General features: G+C 63.2%; 1 protein-coding gene across 2 annotated transcripts; it reads right to left on the bottom strand.

The window, feature by feature from the left end:
- Positions 1 to 230: 230 nt before the first annotated feature.
- TSC22D3 (TSC22 domain family member 3) lies at positions 231 to 8,915 on the bottom strand. Of its 2 annotated transcripts, none has more exons than XM_027465047.3 (3): positions 8,338 to 8,915; positions 1,762 to 1,813; positions 231 to 1,290 (listed from the first exon to the last, which is right to left on the bottom strand). In XM_027465047.3, the coding sequence occupies exons 1-3, from the start codon at positions 8,658 to 8,660 to the stop codon at positions 1,045 to 1,047; spliced, it is 621 nt and encodes a 206-aa protein (XP_027320848.1). In that variant the 5' UTR covers positions 8,661 to 8,915; the 3' UTR covers positions 231 to 1,044. The 2 variants fall into 2 exon arrangements, with proteins under 2 accessions (XP_027320848.1, XP_027320849.1); XM_027465048.3 differs by lacking the exon at positions 8,338 to 8,915 and adding an exon at positions 2,051 to 2,255.
- Between the last annotated feature and the right edge of the window lie 10,979 nt (positions 8,916 to 19,894).

The raw sequence follows: 19,894 nt of genomic DNA on the forward strand, positions 1-19,894 counted from the left end.
CCTGGCAAGACCCATAGGATCAGGCCTTCCCCTTCCATAGGATGCTCTCCTCTCCAAAATCCCATTTCAGCCCAGCCAGGGAACAAGATCCCAAATGAAGGGAACAAGATGGGGGTCTCTGCTGGGGAGCCAGCAAGCAGCAGCACCACAAAACCCAGCAGGTTGGAACTCCAGCCCCATCCCACCCAGCGCCCCCCTCCCCAGCTACATACACAGAGGTCGGGGAGGCATTTCTGTAAAAAAGTAGAGTTTATTGCCTTTTCTAATAAAATTTACACAACCGTGTCACCGCTCCAACTGTCTGACGTCCGCAGGGACGTCCCGTCACCCGGGAAGCCGGCGAGCCCCGGGGGGCGCAGGCAGGAGCGCAGCCCCCCCATCGCTGCCGTTCCCTCCTTTGGGCCGCCCAGTTCACCCAGTTCCAGCCGCTTGTTGTTCCAGTCTCCACTCACATCCCCCAGCTGTACAGAGAAGGGCACGGCTGGCCCCGAGCACCCGCAGCATCGCGGGTGCCGCTCATGTTTGCACATAGATACGGCTACAGAAGACTCTGAACTAGTAAAACAAGCTTTTTTCTTCTTCTTTCTCCTCCTCTTTTTTTTCCTCGTAATCCCCACGCCGACGTGCGTGCAACCACAACTGCCCGTGCTGCTCGAGAGTCAGGTTTCGGCTGCCTCCCTCCCCAAAACCCCCCAAAAAAACAACAACAAAAGGAAAACAAAACAGCGCAGCAAAGGCACGGGGCTCGGGGCGCGCTCCTTCCAACGGCGGGGTCCCACCCTGGGGCCGCGGGGCACCCAGATTTCGGCGAGGTCAGCTGCTGCCAGCACCTCCCCGGCGGTCGAGCATCCTCAGGCGGGAGGCGGCCGCTGGCTCTGCCCGGGGGGCACGGCTCAGCGCCGGGCTCCGGCAGTCCTCCGCGCGAGGCGGAAAAACGGCTTTGTGGTTTTTAGGTTCTTGGTTGGTTGTTGTTTGGTTTTTTTTTGCAGGAGATGGAAGTAGAAAGAGTTCCGTGGCTCTGCCCACCCCGAGGACAGAGCCACCTTACACCGCAGAGCCCCCCGCCTGCGGGGCCGAGGGGGCCGCCCCAGGGCTCTGCTCCTGCGGGCACAGCACCTCGGCGGGGAGCCGCGACTGGAATTTCTCCAGCTGCTCGGGGCTGGCCAGGGTCTTCAGGAGGCTGTTCTCGCGCTCCAGCTGGGAGTTTTTCTCCAACAGTTCCTTGATTTGCTCCTTCAGCACCTCCACCTCCTCCCGCACCGCGTACATCAGATGGTTTTTCACAAGGTCCTGCAAGGGGGAAGGAGCGGGACCCGTCACGGCCGTGCCCTGGGGGGTGGCTTCCCAGGACTTTTCCCCACCCCACATCCCCCCCACCTCATCCCCTGCACCCCGGTGCCCCCCAGCCCAGGGTCCCAATCTCCCCACCTCCAGAGGCACCCGCATCCATCACCCCCCTCCCCAGGGGGAGGCCGGCAGGCTGCAAGTCCCCAGCAGCCGGGGGACGCGGCTTGTCCCCCACACACCCCCGGAGGGTCCTTCCCATGTCCCCCATCCATCCCCCCCCTTTTTTCCCTGCGCACTGCGGCGCAGCCGGAGCCAATGAGCTCTGCCAGCTGCAGCAGGCAGACAAAGGAGCTGCTCTGCCCAGCAACAGGCTGGGGAGCGGGGGGGACCCCCAGCTCCAGGGGAGATACCCACCCACAGAACGGGGACCCCCCCCCGCACCCCTCCTGGTGGTGACAGAGGGCTGTGGCTCACCATTGCCTGCTCAATCTTGTTGTCGATGGCCACCACGCTGGCTCCGGAGGCACTGGAAGAGAGCGGAGAGGGAGGGCGTTAGCAGCGAGCCCCCACGGATCCACACACCGGGGTGCACCCCCCCTTTACTGGGCATCCAACAGAGCCCCCACATTTCACGGGGGGCAATGCCCCAGGCTCCCCCTTCACCGGAGGGGCAACGCTTGAGGATGGAAGGAGGCGGAGGGGGGCAACGCATGGGCTCCCCCCCACCCCCTTCCCAATCCCATTCCCCAAGGCCTGCCCCTACCTGTTGTCCAGCTTCACGGAGACCACGTCCCCCCCCAGCAGAGAGGAGAAGAAGGAGATGGAGAAGTTGTGGAGCTGGTACACAGCCACCTCCATGGGGGACTGGTACACGCCGGTGCTCATGGCTGCGGGGAACGGCGGCGGCGAGGAGCGAGCGTAACGAACAGAGGGTCCAGGGCGCACTGCGGGCTCCTGCCGCCGCCCCCCAGTTTATATGGGCGGCGGGCGGGGTCGGCGGGGGGGGCCGCCCCCAGCCCCGCAGCGCCGCTCCCGGTAACGCCCGGTAACGCGCGGGGCTGCCCCGGTACAACGCGTCCCCCCCCCGGTACACTGAGTCCCCCCCCTCCCCGACCTGCAGGGGGGAGTGGATGGGGGGGTGAAGGGGGGGAGCGACCCTTATTGGGGGGTCAGGGCCCGGGGGGGTCCGTGGTGCAGAAGAAAAAGGGGCTGTGATGGGTGCGCCAAGAGAAAAGGGGTGCGCAAAGAGGAAAGGGGGTGCGCAGGGGGAAAGGGGGCGCGCACGGGAAAAAGAGGGCAAAGCTAAATGGAGAGCAAACCGAAAACGGGAGTGCAAACCCAAAACGGGAGGGCAAACCCCAAACAAAAACGCCGAGCAAAACAAAACCGGACTGGGGAGAAAAAAAAAAAATCAAAACACCAAAAAAAAAAAATTAATCCACCAGCACAAACACAACAGAAACGGGAGTGCAAAACAACCCCCGAGTGCAAAACAAACCCCGGGGCGCAAAACAAGCCCGGGGCCAGCAGCGGCCCCGCCCCGGCCTTGCATAACCCGGCACGGCGGGGCCGCGCCTGGGGGGGGGGGAGCCGCCCCCCCGCGGCCGGGACCGGGGCTGCAGCGGGGCCGGAGCCGGCCCTGGCCCCGTATCGGTGCCCCCCCCGTGTCCCGGGCTGCGGGACCCCCGGAGCTGCGTCCTAGAGGGGAGGTTGGGGGGGTCCTCGGGGTGCAGCCGGCAGCATCCTGCGTGCGCACACGCGTGTGCAAGCCCCGTTCCCACCGCGCTCCCCCTGGTGCAAGAGACCCCCCCCCTCCCCGGAGCTGAGTCCTGATCCCAAAAACCCACATCTGGGGTCGGTGCCGCAAGGATGGACGCACACCGTGCCCCGGCCTGATGGAGGGGACACACGCAGGAGGGGACACACGCAGGGCCCCCCCTGTGTCCCTGCGGGGAGGTGACGCGCACTGCCCCGTGACAGCAGCACCCTGACCCACGCAAAGCCCCCAGGAAGGCACTGTGCACCCCCCCCAGGACCCCACTCACCGGTCCCTCCTCCTGAAGAGGCTGGGGGAGTACGGCGGGGGGATGGCCATGCCCCTCTCCGGCCCCTCTGCGCCCCGGCGCTGGCAGCGATGTCCGAGGGATGCTGGCAGCGTCCTCAGGCTGCGGGGAGGGGACGCGGGCACGGGGTACAGACGCTGGGGGGGGGTGGGGGTGACCTCAGCCGTGCTCAATTGTCCCTTTCAGGGGCCAGCGTGCCACCCCGAGCTGGGGAGCGGGAGGGTGAAAGGCGCTCTGTGTGACAGCCCCCGGGACGCCGCTGCGCGGGGCAGGACACGCTTGGTGGCACCGTGCCGGGGCCCTCCCGTGGTGGGTGCCCACCCAGCCCCGGTGCCGGGGGTGCTTGGCTGCTTTGGGGCCTGCTTTGGGGCACCCTTCCCAGGTGGATCGGGAAAATCTGGGCTGCCCCCAGCACCGCAGCACCGAGGGAAGCCCCTGCGGATCGCTCCGGATGGCTCCCATCTGGGAAGGATGCACCACGCACACGAGTGCGGGCGCAGCTCGCAGCCCACGCGTGCCCCCCCCCACACCTGCGTGCCGTGTACACGCACACAAGCCTAGCACATGCATCTGTGGCACGCACACGTATGCGCTTGGCAGCCCACGTGCGTGCACCTTGCACAGAGTTGCACGCACGCACATGCAGGCACACGCTTGTGCGCGCATGCCCCGCGAGCACGCCCCTGCTGCGTGCACGCTACCCCGTCCTGCAGGCACGTTGCACGGCGAGTGCTGCTCGCAGCAGCCCTCCGGCCTCAGCCTCTGCTCTCCCCCAGCCCCAGGGCCTTCCCGCTGCTCCGTGGCAGCGCTCCTGGCTGGCTCGCTCTCTTCCAAGGACTCGGTTCAATGGGAGGAAGGCCCTTCCGAGGGTCTGAGGCGTGGGAAATGTTTATAGGCAGGCCTCGGAGAGGCTGGAGAGCAGCAATATGGGAAAGGCAGCGAGCCAGAGCTGCCCAGCACAGCCAGACCTCCGGCTCAAAGGGTCAGAGCGGAGAGGGGGGGGCAGGGGGGAGAGGAAAAGCCACTGCTTGCAAACACGCAGCGAAGAAAACCCTGCCTTTCACAGCCCCAAATCCCCAGTGTCGTGCTGAGCCAGCCGGCCACCTCTGGTTTCCTCATCCTGAGGACCTCGGAGGGCTCACAGATGCCCCCAGGAGTGGCCACAGAGCAGGGAACAACCCCTCCGGGGTGCACCTGTGGGTGTGCAAGCTCTGAGGTGCTGCTGGGGGCTTTGCTAGACCCCAACCCACAGCACCCTGGAGCCGTGGGACAGCGATCGCAGTCCTCACAAACACCAGGAGAGGGTTTGCAGTGCGGATGGCTGGAGGAGAACCTCTCCTGCCCACCACCCTATGAGGACGGTGGCACAGGGAGGACTCCCCGGACCCGTGGGGCTGGGGGAGGCTGAGGAGGGCGCGGGGGGGGGGCCCTGGCAGGCTCCCCCGTCCAGCTGTTGGGCGGCCTGCTTCCTCTGATAAAGGTACTTGGCCGTACTCCCAGTTCTCTGTGCGCTGGCGTGCGAGCGCACACCCCAGCGCCGGCCTGCTGAGAGCTGCAATTTTCCTTTCTTTCTCCAACTTTTGTCACCGCGCCCCCTTTCTTCCTCCCGGAGCCCGCCCCCCCAGCGCACCCCGGTAGCATCCTGTCCGGTTTTGGGGGAAGCAGGGACGGAGAGGACGTGGCCGTGACGCTGCAGGGCCCGTTAGAGGAGCGCCCAGCTCGCTAATTGGGAGGCAGCTCATTATAATAATGAGCGGACAGGAGCTGGGAAGCCGCACAGCAGCACCTGGGGCAACCTCTTCCCAGCGCCCAAGGAAACCACGGAGTCCTTCAGCTTCTCCTCTCAGGGGTGGCACCCGGGCTTGGCGCTCACTGTGGGGGACTCTGGGCGCTGGGGGAGCTTTGGCAGCCCCCAAAACTGGACAGACGGACGCAAGAAGCCCGGACAGACGGCGGGTGGTGGGGTCGGGAGCAGGAGAGGAGCCGAGCGCCACCAGCCGCCCCCGAGGAGGTCAGGCAAGGACGGGTGCTGGAGCTGTGCAGCTTCAGAGGAGCCTGTTATTAATACCCCGCCTGGCCTTTGCGAAGCATCCCGGGCATTTCGGAGCCGGGCCGCGTCGCTGAAACCCTGCCCTCGCTGACATTTCCAAACAATAACAGGGCGAAAGCAAAGGGGCCGCAAGCAGGACCTGTAGCTGCCACTGCTGCCATCCCCCACCGGCCCAGCCTTGGCCACCAGCTGCGCACGGGCATGTGCCACCACCTGGGGACAGCCCGAGGCCATGCCCTGACCCTTACCCTAACCCTAAACCCAACCGTAAGCCCAGCTCCAGTCCTAACCCCAACCCTAACCCTCATCCTAACACTCACTTTAAACCTAACCCTAACATTAACCTAACCCTAACCTAACCCTAGCCCTACGCCCTAACCCTAGCCGCAAACCCAATCCTAACCCTAACTCTTAAACCCAACCCTAAATCCAACCCCACCCTTAATCCCAACCCTAACAACCGTAACACACACCCTAAAACAAACCTTAACCCCAGTGCTAACCCCAGTCCTAACCCTCACCCAAACCTTAAACCCGTTCCTAACCCTGACCCTGACCCTAAACCCAACCCTAACAACCCTAACCCCAACCTGTCCCATAGCGCTGCCATCCCCACAGGAGCCACCAGGCTGGACTTGATCTCCAGGACCCTGTGCTCCCCATAATGCCCCCAGAGCCATTCTGCAGCCCCCCCGCCCCCGACAGATATAAACTCAGACGGAGGGTGACAAACTCCTGTCCCGAAGCCAGCGCTGTGCAGTGCCCGGATAAATATAACTCGGTGCTCATCGGCGGAGCACGGCTTTGGGGCTGGCTGCAGCCTCCACGCCTCCGTGGCCCTCGCCCACGTGCACCTGGTCGTGCACCCCAAAACCAGCGGGGCACCCGCTGCGCTCTGCAAACGGGGTCTGTTTGCTTCCCACTCGTGTGAGGCTGTGATGCTGAGACCCCGGTGACCCCCCCTCGGCCACAGCCTCGTAGGAAAGGCGCAGGCAGCTTTGTCCTGGTGGGCTGGGGACGTTCCCGTGGCCACCTCCCCGGGCAGCGCCGTCCCACACCCACCCCTCTCTCACGCCCGTGCCTGCTCCCGCTGCCTCAATGCCTCCTTGTTGCTCCAACCCACTCGGCGGGCAGGAATGCGCTCCCCGGGGCTGCCCTTTGGGCCGTGGCATCGCTGCTGCCAAGGGACGCCAGACGGACGGGAACAAGCGGTGCCGTGCCGCAGATGCCACCCCGCGCGCCTCCTGCTCGCCAGCCTGACCCCGTGCTTGGAAAGCGGGGGCTGCAAGGTTCCTGCCTGAGTCTGTGCCGCCTGCCCGGCCCTGGCTCTTTCTGATTTTCTTGTCCAGGACCAGGGGAAGGTGGCACGGGATGAGGAAGCCCTTTCTGAACGTGTGCCCTCTTTCTTTCTTCCAGGAGCCTCTGCGTGCGGGAGCAGAGGGCTGGAGCATCCCTGCCTCCTGCGTCCCAGCGCTGAGCAAAGAGCACGGAGAGCCCCGCAAGGACCACGCAACCTGGGGGAAAACCCCCGAAACAGGCTGGGAATGCTGAATGCAGGTTGGCCAAGCCCCCCAGCATGGTGCTGACTCCAGCACGGGCTTTGGCCCCACGTGAGCACGAGCACCCACGCGACCTCCTCCTCCTCCTCCTCCCGTGCCAGTGCAGGAGCACATCGGTCACAACAAGGGCCACCAACCTGTTCGAGTTCCCTGGTGCCAGCAGCGAGGGTGCCCTTATCGGGCATGTTATCGGGGTGTTCCTCCGGCACCCACAATCCCCCGCCCCGTGTGCTATCACCTCTTGGGTATCTTGGCGCATTCCCCAGGAGGAGAAAGTTCAGGCTGGAGCAAAACAGCAGCGAACGGAGGTGTGGGCACACAACTGCCTGCGAACGGCACCGAGCGCAGCCCCCGGGACATGGCACCGGCAGGGCACAGGGGACGGGGTCGGGCAGCGTGGGGCACCGATGCACACCAGTGGGGAGGAACCCTGCTCCCCAAGCACCTGCGCTCGCTCTCCACCTCGGCAGAGCAAACTGGTGCTCACCAGGGTCCTGCCCCAGCAGGGACTGGCCCCAAAGCGGGCAGACCGTGCCCACGGGCACTGCCTCTGCCATCCCCGGGGGAGCACCCGGCTGCTTGGCTCCGATCCCCAGCCCTCGCAGCGTGTGCTGGGGATGGTCTCGCCTCCCTCCCCTGCCCGTGGTGCCAGCTGGCTGCAGCATCATGCCGCCGAGGGAAATCTCTGCTTCTCGCCCCAATTTCCCTCCCGCCCAGGCTGCTTCGCTGTGCAGCCGGGTGCTTTGGCGGGCAGCCCAGCCCCTCCTTTCCCACCTGAGCATGGGCCCCGTGTTATGCAAGTGCCAGAGGAGCCGAGGGTGGCTCCGAAGGAGCAGGGACCCTGGGTGGGATGAGGCAGTGCGTGTGCCCCGCTGGTCACACAGGTGCCACGGGTGCAGCACCGGACCCAGGCGGCCACCAGCATTTTGGGGAGATGCCTAAAGTAGCTCCGGGTGCCCCTTGCCCAGCCTTTGGGGGTGTAAATCCCCAGCCCACGGGGATGGCGCCAACCCCATGGCTTGGGCGATGGGAAACGCCACCCAGGCCAAACCTGTCCCCGCTGTGTTTACTGCAAGGGAAGCTGCTGAAGGAGCAGGACCTGGCAGCGGGGCTCCTGGGCTCCCCCCCAACATCTTCTCACTAACTCCAGAGGTGGCTCCGGAGGTGGCACAGCCTCTGAGCAGCAGCTGCCCCTGTCCTCGCAGGACGGCTGCCCACGGCCCTGCTGGCAGCGTCTGCACGGGAATGACGGAGCCAGGGGGACAACCACGGGGCTGGGGACCGAGGCACGCAGCCAGGGGCCACACGCCGGGCACCACCAGGCGCGGGACACACCTGCACCCTGCCACCCCAACGCGTCCCCGCCGGCGGCACCCACCTGTGGAAGAGCAGCAGGATGGAGAGCAGGGTCTGGTCGATGTTCCTGTTGCAGATGCCCTGGTTGAAGAGGTAGCAGGGGTCCCGCACCACGGGCTCCAGCGAGTCCTGGCGCATGATGGAGCTCAGCTTGTCGGTGTTGAGGTTCTTGCGGACCAGCTGCTCCTGCAGCTGCCGGAAGCTGCTGACGGTGGGGCTGCCCGGGTTGTTGTTCTCGCCCCCGGCCCCCTCCTCCGGGCCGCTCCGGTTGGCCAAGTCCAGGCAGCAGCTGCAGCAGTCCAGCCCCACGGGCGAGCGGCACTCCTCGCCGGGCGACGAGGACATCCCGCGCCCCTGCGCGCCTCCAACGCCGCCTCCAACGCCGCCGCCACCGGGGCCGCGCGGAGGGCGAGCGGCGGCAGGGGACGCGCCCGGTACCGAGCGCCGCGCACAGCCAGCCAGCCGCCCGCCCGGCCCCGGCCACGGCCCCGGCCCCGCTCCCGGTCCCGGCTCCCGGCTCCGCTCCTCCCGGTGCTGATTGGTAACGGCGGCCCCCGAGCGCCCGGCCGCCGCCGCCTCCGCTCCCCGCCCCGCAGCCGCTGCCGCCGCCGCCGCCGCCGCCGCCCCACCCCGGGCCGCCCCGCGGGAGCCCGCCCCGCCGGCACCCGCTGCTGCCAGCCCCGGCACCGCCCCGCCCGAGGCCGCTGCCAGCCCTCCCCTGGGGGGGGGAGCCCCGCCGGTAGGCGCTGGGACACGCGGTGCCACCCGGAGCCGCTGGCACCCCGCTGCCGCTGCGCCCCTGGGGCACCTCCCCGCCGGCACCCACTGGGGGACCCGCTGGGGACCCGCGGTGGCACCAGGAAGACGGTGTCCCGTCCCCCCCCCCCGGTGCCACTCCACTCCACCCCACGGGACGCCACCCCAGTGGCACCCGCTGACTCACTGGGGACGTGATATGGCGCGGGGACCCGCTGCCGCTGCGCCCCGTGGGGCACCACCCTGCTGGCACCCACCGGCACCTGCTTGCCCACTGGCCCCCCACCCTCAGGACGCAGCCCGCTGCCCACCCTGGGCACCCACCGCCCTGTCACCCCCTGGGGCACCACCCTACAGGCACCCATGGCCCTGCCACCCCCGCTCTGCGTCTCCTGGGGTGGAGTGTGGCCAGTGTGGCCATCAGCCCCCGAGGCTTTGGGCAAAGCCCCATGTGGCTCTGGAGGAGAAAATGGAGAAGAAAAGCCCCCGGGTGACAGAAAAGCCTGGAGTGACCCAGCAGCACTGCCGCAGCTGGAAACCCTGGGCTCCAGAGGCAGAAAGAGGCACGGGAGGACAGTGCACGAGGGAGGTGGGCAGAAGGGTTCATGTGCCTGTGGGGCAGCAGGGGAAGGCAATGGGAAAAGGAAATTTCAGCAGAGGGGAGGAGAAATGACTTCCCTGGTGCTCTGGCACCCCGGTGGGAGCATCTCCCACGGCGAGCTGCAGGCTGGAGCATGTCGTGCTGTCCTGGACAGGGGACAAGACTGGTGGAGATGTGGGGACGGCTGCCCTGGGATGCTGGGAGGGGTAGGGGGGGCACTGAGTGGTCCCCAGCTGGGGACCACTCGCCCAGGGCTGGCTGCTGTCACCCTCCCTGCACGCATCCGGAGAGGGCTCCGGGAGCTGCTGGAGCGGCTTTGGGCCAAGGAGCCCTGAGCAGGCAGGAGGGGAAGGGAGGGCAGCGGGGAGGGTGTCCGCACGTAGGCATTGCGACGGGATCGATCGAGGGAACAAGCAGAGGGGCTGAAGTGCACGGGAGCGATAAGGGGAGATAGCGCAGGTCAAAATCCGGCCGGTGGCGCACCAGCACCCGGGGCAGCGGCGGGGCCCGGCGGCAGAGCACGGGATGCTAACGGGGCCGCTGCTGCGGCTGGAGGGGAGGCAGAAGTGTGGGATAAACATTTCTGTTCCCTATTTGGCGAGGAGGAAGACGCGCTCGCATCACATGAGGGTGAAGCACTTCCCAGCCCAGCCGTAAGCGAGGAAGGGCGCACGGCTACCGCGGCTACGCAGCCCCGCGAGCGGCTTTCTTCTCCCCACGCCCCCCGGCCGCAAACCTTCTCCGAAAAAAAAAGGCTCGGGGAAGCCCCACGCGTGGCCGTGGGTGCCCAGCAGGAGCCGCGGGAGGCTGCTGCCATCCCGTGGGCGCAGGGAGAAGGGCATCGCCCGGGAGAGAGACCCGGAGGGGCTGGCACCGAGCGCCGGGCACGGAGGGGAGGTGGCTCCGTGCGCCCCCCTCGGTGCTCTCCCAGCCAGCTCGGCCTTTTCCCCTCGCACGGGGCCGTGGGGAGCTCTCGCTGCTGGAAGAGGAGAGGGGCTGAGGGTGTCCCCCGCTGGCCTGGGGGCTCCTGTGGAGTTCCCCTGAAGGCAGCAGGCACCGGGGCTTCCCAGGGGAAGGAGAAAAAGAGAACGCTCCTCCCCCACCCCTACAAAATCTTCCCCTTTGCCAAGCTTTTGGGGAGCTTTCCCAGCCGTTCCCAGCCCGGCTCACCTCCCCTTTCCCCCCCAAGGCAGAGGGAATCTGTGCTCCCCCCCCAGGGCCCTGTGTGTTGCCCCAAAACCGGGTGGCTTTTTTTTTCCGGGGCACCCGCTCGCCCCGCAGCTGCTCTGCTTGCATAACCGGGTGGCGGTGAGTCACGCAGCCCGCCGCCAGCCGCGGATGTTTTCCTCCACGCGTAACGCTCCAGCAAACCACCTAAAATGCCCTGACAGGCCCCGGCCCAGCAGCTCCTCGGCGCACGTGGGTCTCCACGCGCCATCCGTCCCGCTCCGATGCCCTCGGGGTGGGCGTTCGCTCTCCCCGAGGGCATCGGAGGAGAGCGATGGAGGCCATCGGCCACCTCGCTGCATGCGCTCGACTCCGACGCACGCTGGCATTCAGCTCTCCAGGTGCAGGCTGAGCAGGGATGGAGCCACACTGGCTGGGTTTTGAGGAAGAAACACCTGTGCTGGGGGTGTGAGTGCCGTGGCTGCGATTAGAGGCGTTATGCTGCAGTGCTAAACACTTCCCGGGGTGCCACCGAGAAGGAGCGGAGGCGACAAGCCACCCTGCAGGAGATGCCCCCCTCTGCCGTGCTCCCCTCTTCTCGCTCATTAGCTCCTCTGCATTAATTTCCAGCCCGTGCCTCTTGCCTTGTGCTGTGCACGGGGGGCAGGCCACCCCCACCCTGCCTCCTGCTGATGTCCCCGTGCGTCAGGAGTGTCACCGCGTCCCCCTCTCTGCCTGCTCCAGACTGCACGAACCCAAGGTGGCACACCGAGCTGCTGGCTCTGGAAGCCTCTCCAGCTGGCTGGCGGAAGGAAGGGGACGTGGGGCAGCAGGGAGGCAGTGGGGAGCAGGGCATGGGGTGCAGGCAATGCCTCGTCACGCGTGCTGTGGGGTGGGAGGGGACGCAGTGGGGCCACAGGGTGGTGGCAGCATCCCCAGCTCCCCAGCGTGGAGCACGGCGCAGCGGGTGGGAGGGGGACGTGGGCGCCCACCCTGCTCCCGCGCACGTGGGCGAGCGCTTCCCCTCCTCGTCCCCTCCTCTCTGCAGGGCTCCTCTGCTCTGCGGTCGGTTTTGGCACTGGTGGCAGGTAGCAGGACGTCTTATTCCTGGTGGCATTTGGGAGAGCGTACGCGCAGTCACCAAGACATTCGCTCCTCTCCTCGGGGATCCGCAGGCTGCTTCCCCATGGCAATAAGCTCCAGCTTTGAGCATTTTGAATCGTGAGCGATGTTTTTGGCTGGAAATCCCTTTCCAGCTCTTTCAGAGGGAAAGACCCTGTCTAGATAGAAGGACTGAAGTGGGTTTGTAATGCATGGCTCTGCAATGACCTAAGGGATGGCCCCCAAAATGCTGTCGCTTTTCCTCATATCTGCTGGTGGAGGACGACCAAGGCCCATCCTCTCTCCTAGCATAACCCAACATCTCGATGCAAAGCAGGAGATGGTGCAAGACTTTTCGTTGCGCACCCTTGCCCTGAAAGCACCCCCTCGTTTGCAGTCCCAGCACCCCAACAGGGATTGCACGGCCCCGACGTGAACAATGCAGGCAAGGTGTGGGTCCGGGCATCCCTGTGGCTGCTGGTGGATCTCTACCCTTGGGGCCACCAGGGAACCTGGTGCAGCAGCCACTTGCCCTCACCATGCCTGCACACCCTGCCTGGGGCATCCCAGCACCAGACCCTTGGGCCACGAGTCCCAGTGAAGACCCACTGGATTTAATCACCCTCGAGTGATTAAATCCCTGCAAAGCGGTTCCCTTCCCTGGGAAGCTCCCACAGTTACGGGACAGCTTCTTCCCTCCCCTTGCTGATTTATGGGAGATACTTTAATTCACCAAAAAAGGCAGAAGTGGCACCGTTGCAGTTACCGTTCCCAACTCCATCTCTAATTAGCCCCGGTGACGGGTTGCCTGGCTGTGGCACTGCTAAGGCATGCAGAGCACCCAGCGGGGACGTGTGGCTCCAGATGACACCCCGAAGTGATGAGGGGACACGGGGGACACGGGAGGACCCCCGTGCACACGCGTTCCCGTGGTCGCCCACTCGCTCGCCCACGCGCGGGGGCCCCGGTGCCGGGCTCCAGCTCTGCCCGCGGCAGCCACCGGGTGGCAGCAAGTCCCCAGCGCTGAGACAGCGGTGTCACCCCCCCCCCACCAAGCCCCTGCACCGAAAACCTGGTGAATTTGTGGGGATCCGCAGCAAAACGGCTTCCGTGCCTTTGCGCGGGGGGACAGCAATGCGCCTTGGCCCCATGCCGGGCGTTTCGCACCCCCCTGTCCCCCTGTGGGGACTTCCCCAGATTGATGAACGCCCCTGAAACGCTGATGGAGAAGCAGGGATACAGAGTGTCACTAGCACGATGCTAATTATATTTTTTCCCTTGCAAAAATAAGCTGGGGCCGTGCTGCGGGGAGGGGGGGGGGCATGGAGAGGGTTCACAAGGCAGGAAAAAAGAAAAAAAAAAAAGGAAAAAAGTGGCATAAATTGTTTATGAATGAGATAAAATACTGGGTGGATACAGGCTTTATATAATTAAGATAAATTAGCCATTATGTAACTCACTCTTAACGACACCCATTGGGTCCGTCTGATGCGTGCAGCCGGGATGGGACCGCAGAGGCAGCGCAGAGGGGTGTAGGAAGGTGGGGAGCAACGGGGAGCTCACCCGTGGAGCAGGCTGGAGCTTCAGGAGCCATCAAGCGAGGCTGGATGCTTTTCCATCAAAGCCTCCTTATTCAGATTCGAGCTCCTCGTCCTTCTCCAGAAAATAGTGTGTCAGGGAAAAACACGGGCGCTCTCCTGGGAGGAATGTTAGGAGCGATGGCTTCAGCATCTGTGCCATACAGGGGGAGCCTGGCGGTGGTTTGGGCTTTGCCTGGAGCCCCCAGGCAGACTTCGAGGGGATTTCTGCCCCCAGCCCACAGCCCTTTGCTGGGTTTTGTCTCAGGGGCAAATCCCAGGGGGCAGAAGGAGCCTCCTGTGAGCTGGGGGAGCCGCCAGCTCTGAGAGCTGAGAGAGGGTGGCCAGGGGACAGCAGCTCGTGCCTTCCCATTACGCAGTGGCACACGCAGCCACGGCTGGGGACGTGGTGCCAGCTTCCAGCCCCGTGCCTCCGCCCCATCCCCTCCGGCTCAGCTGCAGCTCCTGCTTACAGCATAACTTTCAGACTTTTAATTAAATCTCCATGAAACAGCCATTCGAGATGCTTAATTTAAAGTGAGAGCTAATTAATTTTATGGGCCTTGGCCGCGTCTGCTTTATTTCTGAATTGATGCCCGGGATGGGATGGTCGGGAGCACAGCGTGCAGGGCGCCCGCCGGCTCCCAGAAGCTGCCCAGGCAGTTGTGGTGTCTGCACGCTGCCAGTCATCATCTGTGGGGCTGGGGGTCCCACCCCAAGGCTCGCTCCCACCCCTCTGTCGAGATGCTCAGCAGGGTGCGGGGACAGGGGTGATGCCGGATTGGGCTCCTGGTGCTGCTCCCACACCGGCTGGACCCACGGCCACCAGAAGCAGGAGCTGCTCCACCACGCTGTCCCCATTCCTCAGTTGTTTTTCCCCAAATTGACCTTTTCCCCCCACTTTGGAGCAGAATTAGGGCCAAAGCTTTGGTTTCCAGGGGTGGCACGAGACACCCATCCTCCAGCTGGGCTCCCCAAAGCTTGGCTGTGCCTCTCCAGCAGCAGCTGCCCAGCCCTGGGGTGATGCTGGTCCCACCTCAGGAGGACCACGGGGGGATGGAGCCGAGCCTGGTGGCCAGGGCTGGCCCTTGGTGGCGAGGAGCAACCCGAGGTGGGTTTGCTTTCAGGAGCCTGGTAGACCTGCAGGCTCCTGCTTTGCTGCTGACTGCAAAGGGCTCGGTATTAAACCGTGATTGAAAACATGAATCACCTCTCTAATTAAACAGAGCTGCTCCGTGCCAGGAAATCTCTCTCTTTGTCAGGATATTTGTTTTTAAAGGGGCATAAATCTCAGGCAAAGCTAAAGATTGGCTCCTGGACCCTTTATCGCAGCGCGGCGGTGATTTATCCTGTGCGCCCTGGCACCAGAAAGGGAATAAAATTAATAATAAATATATATTTATAAGCCGCAGTAAGTCTGAAAGTGCCCAAACACCCGCAAGAGCAGCTTTGTCGCTCTGTAAGCTGGGCGTGCTCCGGCTGAAAGAAAATCGTGCTGAGGTCCGGCAGGAGGAGGGGGACCGAGGCGCTGGGGGTGGCTGGCAGCGAGGTTTCCTTCATGGGGCCAGACCTTTCCTGCACCTCGTTTTTCCTCTGCATCACCAGGGAGGGCTGGGACTCGCACCATCCTCTTTGGTTTTTGTGCTCACGGAGCCTCGCTGGTATTTACAGAGATTTCCCGGAGATTTCACCTTGCATCCACCGGCGTTGGGTCAACATTGACAGAGCCTGGGAGAGAGCAGCGAGAATCCCCCGGCAAACAGCGCCGTGATTTCACCCGCCCTGAGCAGCCGCAAGCTTCCCAGCCCCACGAGGAAGGACCGTGGAGCAGATGGGGGCAGCAGGCACCAGGTCTGTGCAGGGCTCTTCCTCAAAGGTCTCCCCCACCAACTCTGGTTTAAAACCCAGCAGAGTGGCTGATTTTAAGCGAGGGATGCTGGAGCACCTCGCTCCCTCTTGGGAGCTTACCTGAGCTTCAATCCGCAGCCAGTGCTGCTGAGCTGCCAAAATACAGCCCTGCCAAGTGTCTCCTCCTGCTTTGAACAAGGGGTTTTCAAAGAAGATGGACTTCAAAACCTACTTGAGAAGTGAAAAGCGGCAGGCTGGAAAGGCTGGCAGAGGATGAGAATGTTGCTCGGAAGGTTTTTTAGGTGAACAAATGCTCTGGATTACTCTGGTTGTGTTTTCAAAGCAGCTTCTGCTCTGGTTGACTGTAACAGCCCTGGAGGTCTCTGTCCCTGCCCAGACTCCCCAGATGGTGGGAATCACTGAAGAAATCTTCAGCAGACATTTCTGATGGTTTTAACAGATGTTTGCTGTCTGGGATACCCAGTGCTGCGGTCCCCAAACCAGCTTTGGCGATGCTGGACCTGTGTGCCACCAGCTGGAGCCCCGTGTCCCCCCTGCTGAAACCAGGCAGCATCCTTCCTCCTGCACAGCATGGCACAGCACGGCACAGCACGGCACAGCACGGCTCTGCTGGAGGCTGAGCACCCCTCTTTTGGGTGCCCTTGCTCTCCAGACGGCGTGGAGGTGCCTGGACACCTGGCATTGACACTGGGCAGGACATCGCCGTGCCCTTCCCTCGGTGGCACACACCGGGGAGCACCTCGCTTACCCCGCTGGGATCTCAGCACCCTTCTGGGCAGGGTGAGAAGTCCTGCAGCAGGGCGTGTGGGTTTGAAATGCACGGGTGACTTTTTCCTGCGTGGACATACCTCTGTGGGGTCTGGCTCCAGAGGTGTCACACCTCAACCTGTCTCGGAGGTTAAAGAAGCAGGTCCTGGAGCTGGTGCTGGCCTGGTTCCTGATGGAGAGATGAGGATGTGAAGCTGAGCAGGAGCTCCTGGGTGCCCCGTTCCTGCCGTGCCACCGTGCTTGTGGTGCCCTGACTCCCCAAAGCAAGGGTGCCCAGCCGGGAAGGACGGATGGAAACGCGCACTGTGGTCCCCGCTGCCTCCTGGGGCTGCATGGCGCTGGGCTTTCCCTGCCCCAAACTCAGCCACCCCTTCCCACCTCTGCTCTCATTCATCTGGCACCACGTGAAGATGTTTTTGCAGGCCTGGATGGGGTTTGCACCAGCCAAAGCAGGGGCTGAGTGCTGAGGGTCCCCGCACTGAGTTTTGGGGCAGGAATCAGCGTGGAGCAAACCCACAGCCACGTTGTTGGGTGAGAGCAGAGACCCTGCACCCTGCCAGGAGGGGCAGATCGCAATTCTTGTCGCCCTCCCTCTTGCAAAATAGCATGGATTTGGACAAAATGGGCTGGGGAAAGGGTATGGATGGCTGGAACCCCCCCCTCCTTGGCTGCAGCCCTCTGCATCCACCTCTCCGAGCATCCCCTGGCAGCCAGAGCCAGCTCGTGACTCCTCGCAGGGCGGGGGAACCGAAGAAGTGCTGCAACTTTCAGATTAATTGCGAGTTCAATGACTGCGTGCATGAATATTTAATTACGCACATCTTTCATGAATATGCACGCTATGCAAATGGCAGAGGGAAGAAGCGGTGAGATGGGGCGTAGGCGTGGAGGCAGGGGGAGGACAGGCAGCGGGAGGCAGAGCTGGAACCGGCAGCCCAGATCCTTGGGGACCCGCTTGGCCCTGCAGTCTGGCACACTGGGACCACGGCTGGAAGGAGCTGTGGGCTGCTGGGGAGAAGCTGGAGCTGGCACGATGTATGTCTGGGGTCCTGCGTGCGCATCGGTGCAACCTGCAGGCACACGTCCCTGCCGTGGGCTTGCGCCGTGCACCGTGGGCATGTTCCTTTGTGCCAGGTGAGGAGACATCCCGGGCTTTCCTCTCACCCCAGAATATATTTCCCAGCACCAGCTTCAGGCCACGGCCTCTCAAAGCGCTCCAGCAGTGCCCCAGGGCACCAAGAACCAGCAGAAGCCCTCGGAGCCCAGCTCCCCAGCACCTGCCAGTTCAAGGTCTTGCTGCACGAGGTCCTTCCACACCCAGCCGTGTCCCAAACGGACCCAAAAGCCCCAAAGCACCAGCCCAGCTCAAACAACTCCCCCTGACAAAGCAGCAAATGGCCAAGACACCCTCCGGATTGGCCTTAGGACCTGGACTTCTGTGCTTTCTGGGTGAGGAGGCCAGGATGGTATCGGCGAGGCCATGGCTGGAGGACAGCACTGCACGCCTCGTCCAGCAAACTGGGGCCACGGTGCGAGGGCTGGCAGGGCGAGCCTTATCCCTAATTGCTGCTGGGATCGTTATCGTGATGAGTTTCGGTGGGGCCTGGCTGCCAGAGGCGCTCACTGGGGCGCTGCGTATCTGTGCGCATTCTTCTCATGACTCGTAATTACAGCATGAAACAGTTTCTTGTTTGTTTGTTTGTTTGTTTGAATTTTATTTCGGCATTAGGGAAAAGCCGTTGTGATGTGGGGGTAAGGCTGCTGCTCTCCTTCATGTGCCCCCCCCGCTGTGCCTCCATCCACCCCAAGCACCCGCAGCCCCCTGGCCATCAGCCGGTCCCCCCAGTTCCAACACCGCTCGGTTTGGGTGGATTTCCTCTCTTTGATGCCATTTCTTTCATTATTTTGTGACAACTCATCTCGTTTTTACATATATTTGGGATATTCTGAAGGGGGATATTTGGGATATTCTATGGGATGTCTGTGCACTTGATCTGTTGGCGTGCAGCCTCTGCAGCAGGGCAGCTAATTGCACCGCGGGGCCTGCTGCAGAGCACTGACACCTCCCAAAATGGGACCAACACCAGAGCAGAACATCTTTTCCTGCAGGTTTTAGACACGTTTGTTCAGGGATCATCATTTGTGCCCAGGAACACAAGCGTTACCTCTGCATCTCTCTGCCTGTCTCTCCTGACAGGGCGGCTGTCAGATCTGTGCAGGGTAGCTGACGTCTCCGGCTGTCATTTTCCACCTTAAATTTGCAGTTTCCTCTAATCCTAGCTAACTTCTCCGGATCGGCCCCATCATTATTACAGCCCGGGACTTTCCCCCAGAGGCGGTCTGATTTCCCTTGGTTATTTACTCTGCTGTCACCGTTTCCCTCCAGGCTTTCCGGAGGCGCACCGAGCCTGGACGCATCCATCCCAAATGAGGCCCTGAGCCCAGCTACGCCCACCAGCTCCCACTTGGGGCCATGTCAGCTCCTTCCAGTTTCCACTTCCCTGAAAAAGCTTTTTCCTTTTTATTTCTCATCCAGCCAAAGCCTGGAATCCTCGTGGAGGAGCCCCATGGTGTTACATTTCTGCTTTAAAGCCGCCTGTATGGATTCCTCTCCCCTCCCTTGGACATTGGTGAGACCAAGCCTGGGCAGCGGGCCCAGTTTGGGGCTCCCCAGTCCCAGAAAGCCCAAATTCTGTCCCCAGCCCTTGCCCACAGCTCTTTGCAAAGGGGCACAGCCTTGGTGCTTGCTCTCTGCAGAGCCCAGCCACCGCCCGGAGCCGTAAAATTAACGCAGCCGCCGCACGTTTGGATGTTGGAAGTGGGCAGCCATCCGTTCCCGGAGAAATGAGCAGCCTCCTGCAGCACGAGATAGCATTGACGGCCACCTAATCCCTCCTCGGACAGGGATTTATCGTCCACGAGCACCGAGCACGCCTCTGCCTGGCGAGGAAAGGAGCACAAGGAGAGGAGATTCCTCACAATCTGGTCTGAGGTTTGGCCATGCCGTGTCCCATGGCACGCCGGGAGTCTATAAAACTGCAATTATATACTGGGGCTGAGCTCCAGGAGGAGACCTCGTCAATACAGAGCCAAGCAGGTGAATACCATCAGCAATATTCGAACAGCACGGACAAGGACAGGCCCTTTTGTATGCCCTGGAGATCAAGCTAAGTCTGTCCTCCTTTCTTTGATGGGGATTATTTTTACCCAGGCAGTGGGAGAACCAGGGATTGTCCTGGGCACTGGGGTCTGGCCCCTGTCCCCCCCTGAGCCTGGGCAGCAGGGTGAGTGCTTGTGGGCCCAGCCACAAGGCAGAAGGGCCGAGCAAGGGCAGCTCCAATACTGGGCTTTTGGCCTCCTGAATGTGTTTATCCCATCCGAAGCCACCCCCGGGGGCATGGGAGGGGGCTGCTCTGCAGGCGCTGGGATGCTTGAGCTGCTTTCCCTTCCCCAGCCCCCTTTTGGAGGGGATTACTGGAACACATCAAAAGCACTCGCTTCCAGCCAGCAGCCTGATGTTCCCTTAGGCAAGCTTTATTCTGGCGTGAGGAGGAGGAGCAGGCAGCACCAGCCCCCTGGGTGTCAGCCGGAGAGATGCGGGGACACGAGCTCCTTGCCAGGACGCCAACCCTGCCGTGTCCAAGCCCATGGGGCCTGCATCTTCCACGGCTTTTCTGCAGACAACGTGCCACAGGGGCCTCACCAGCGATCCTCCGCTCTGAAAAATGCCTTTAATATCC

This window comes from Anas platyrhynchos, chromosome 10, assembly GCF_047663525.1.
Source record: "Anas platyrhynchos isolate ZD024472 breed Pekin duck chromosome 10, IASCAAS_PekinDuck_T2T, whole genome shotgun sequence".
NCBI classification, from domain to species: Eukaryota; Metazoa; Chordata; class Aves; order Anseriformes; family Anatidae; genus Anas; species Anas platyrhynchos.

What these genes read in the sequence shown, in the direction of transcription:
- TSC22D3 (XM_027465047.3), bottom strand. Translation starts at nt 8,660, where the DNA reads ATGTCCTCGTCGCCCGGCGAGGAGTGCCGCTCGCCCGTGGGGCTGGAC. An exon ending in ATCCTGCTGCTCTTCCACAG is followed by an intron (nt 1,814 to 8,337) that starts GTGGGTGCCGCC and finishes GCTCTCTTCCAG; the next exon opens with TGCCTCCGGAGCCAGCGTGG. An exon ending in ACAAGATTGAGCAGGCAATG is followed by an intron (nt 1,291 to 1,761) that starts GTGAGCCACAGC and finishes TCCCCCTTGCAG; the next exon opens with GACCTTGTGAAAAACCATCT.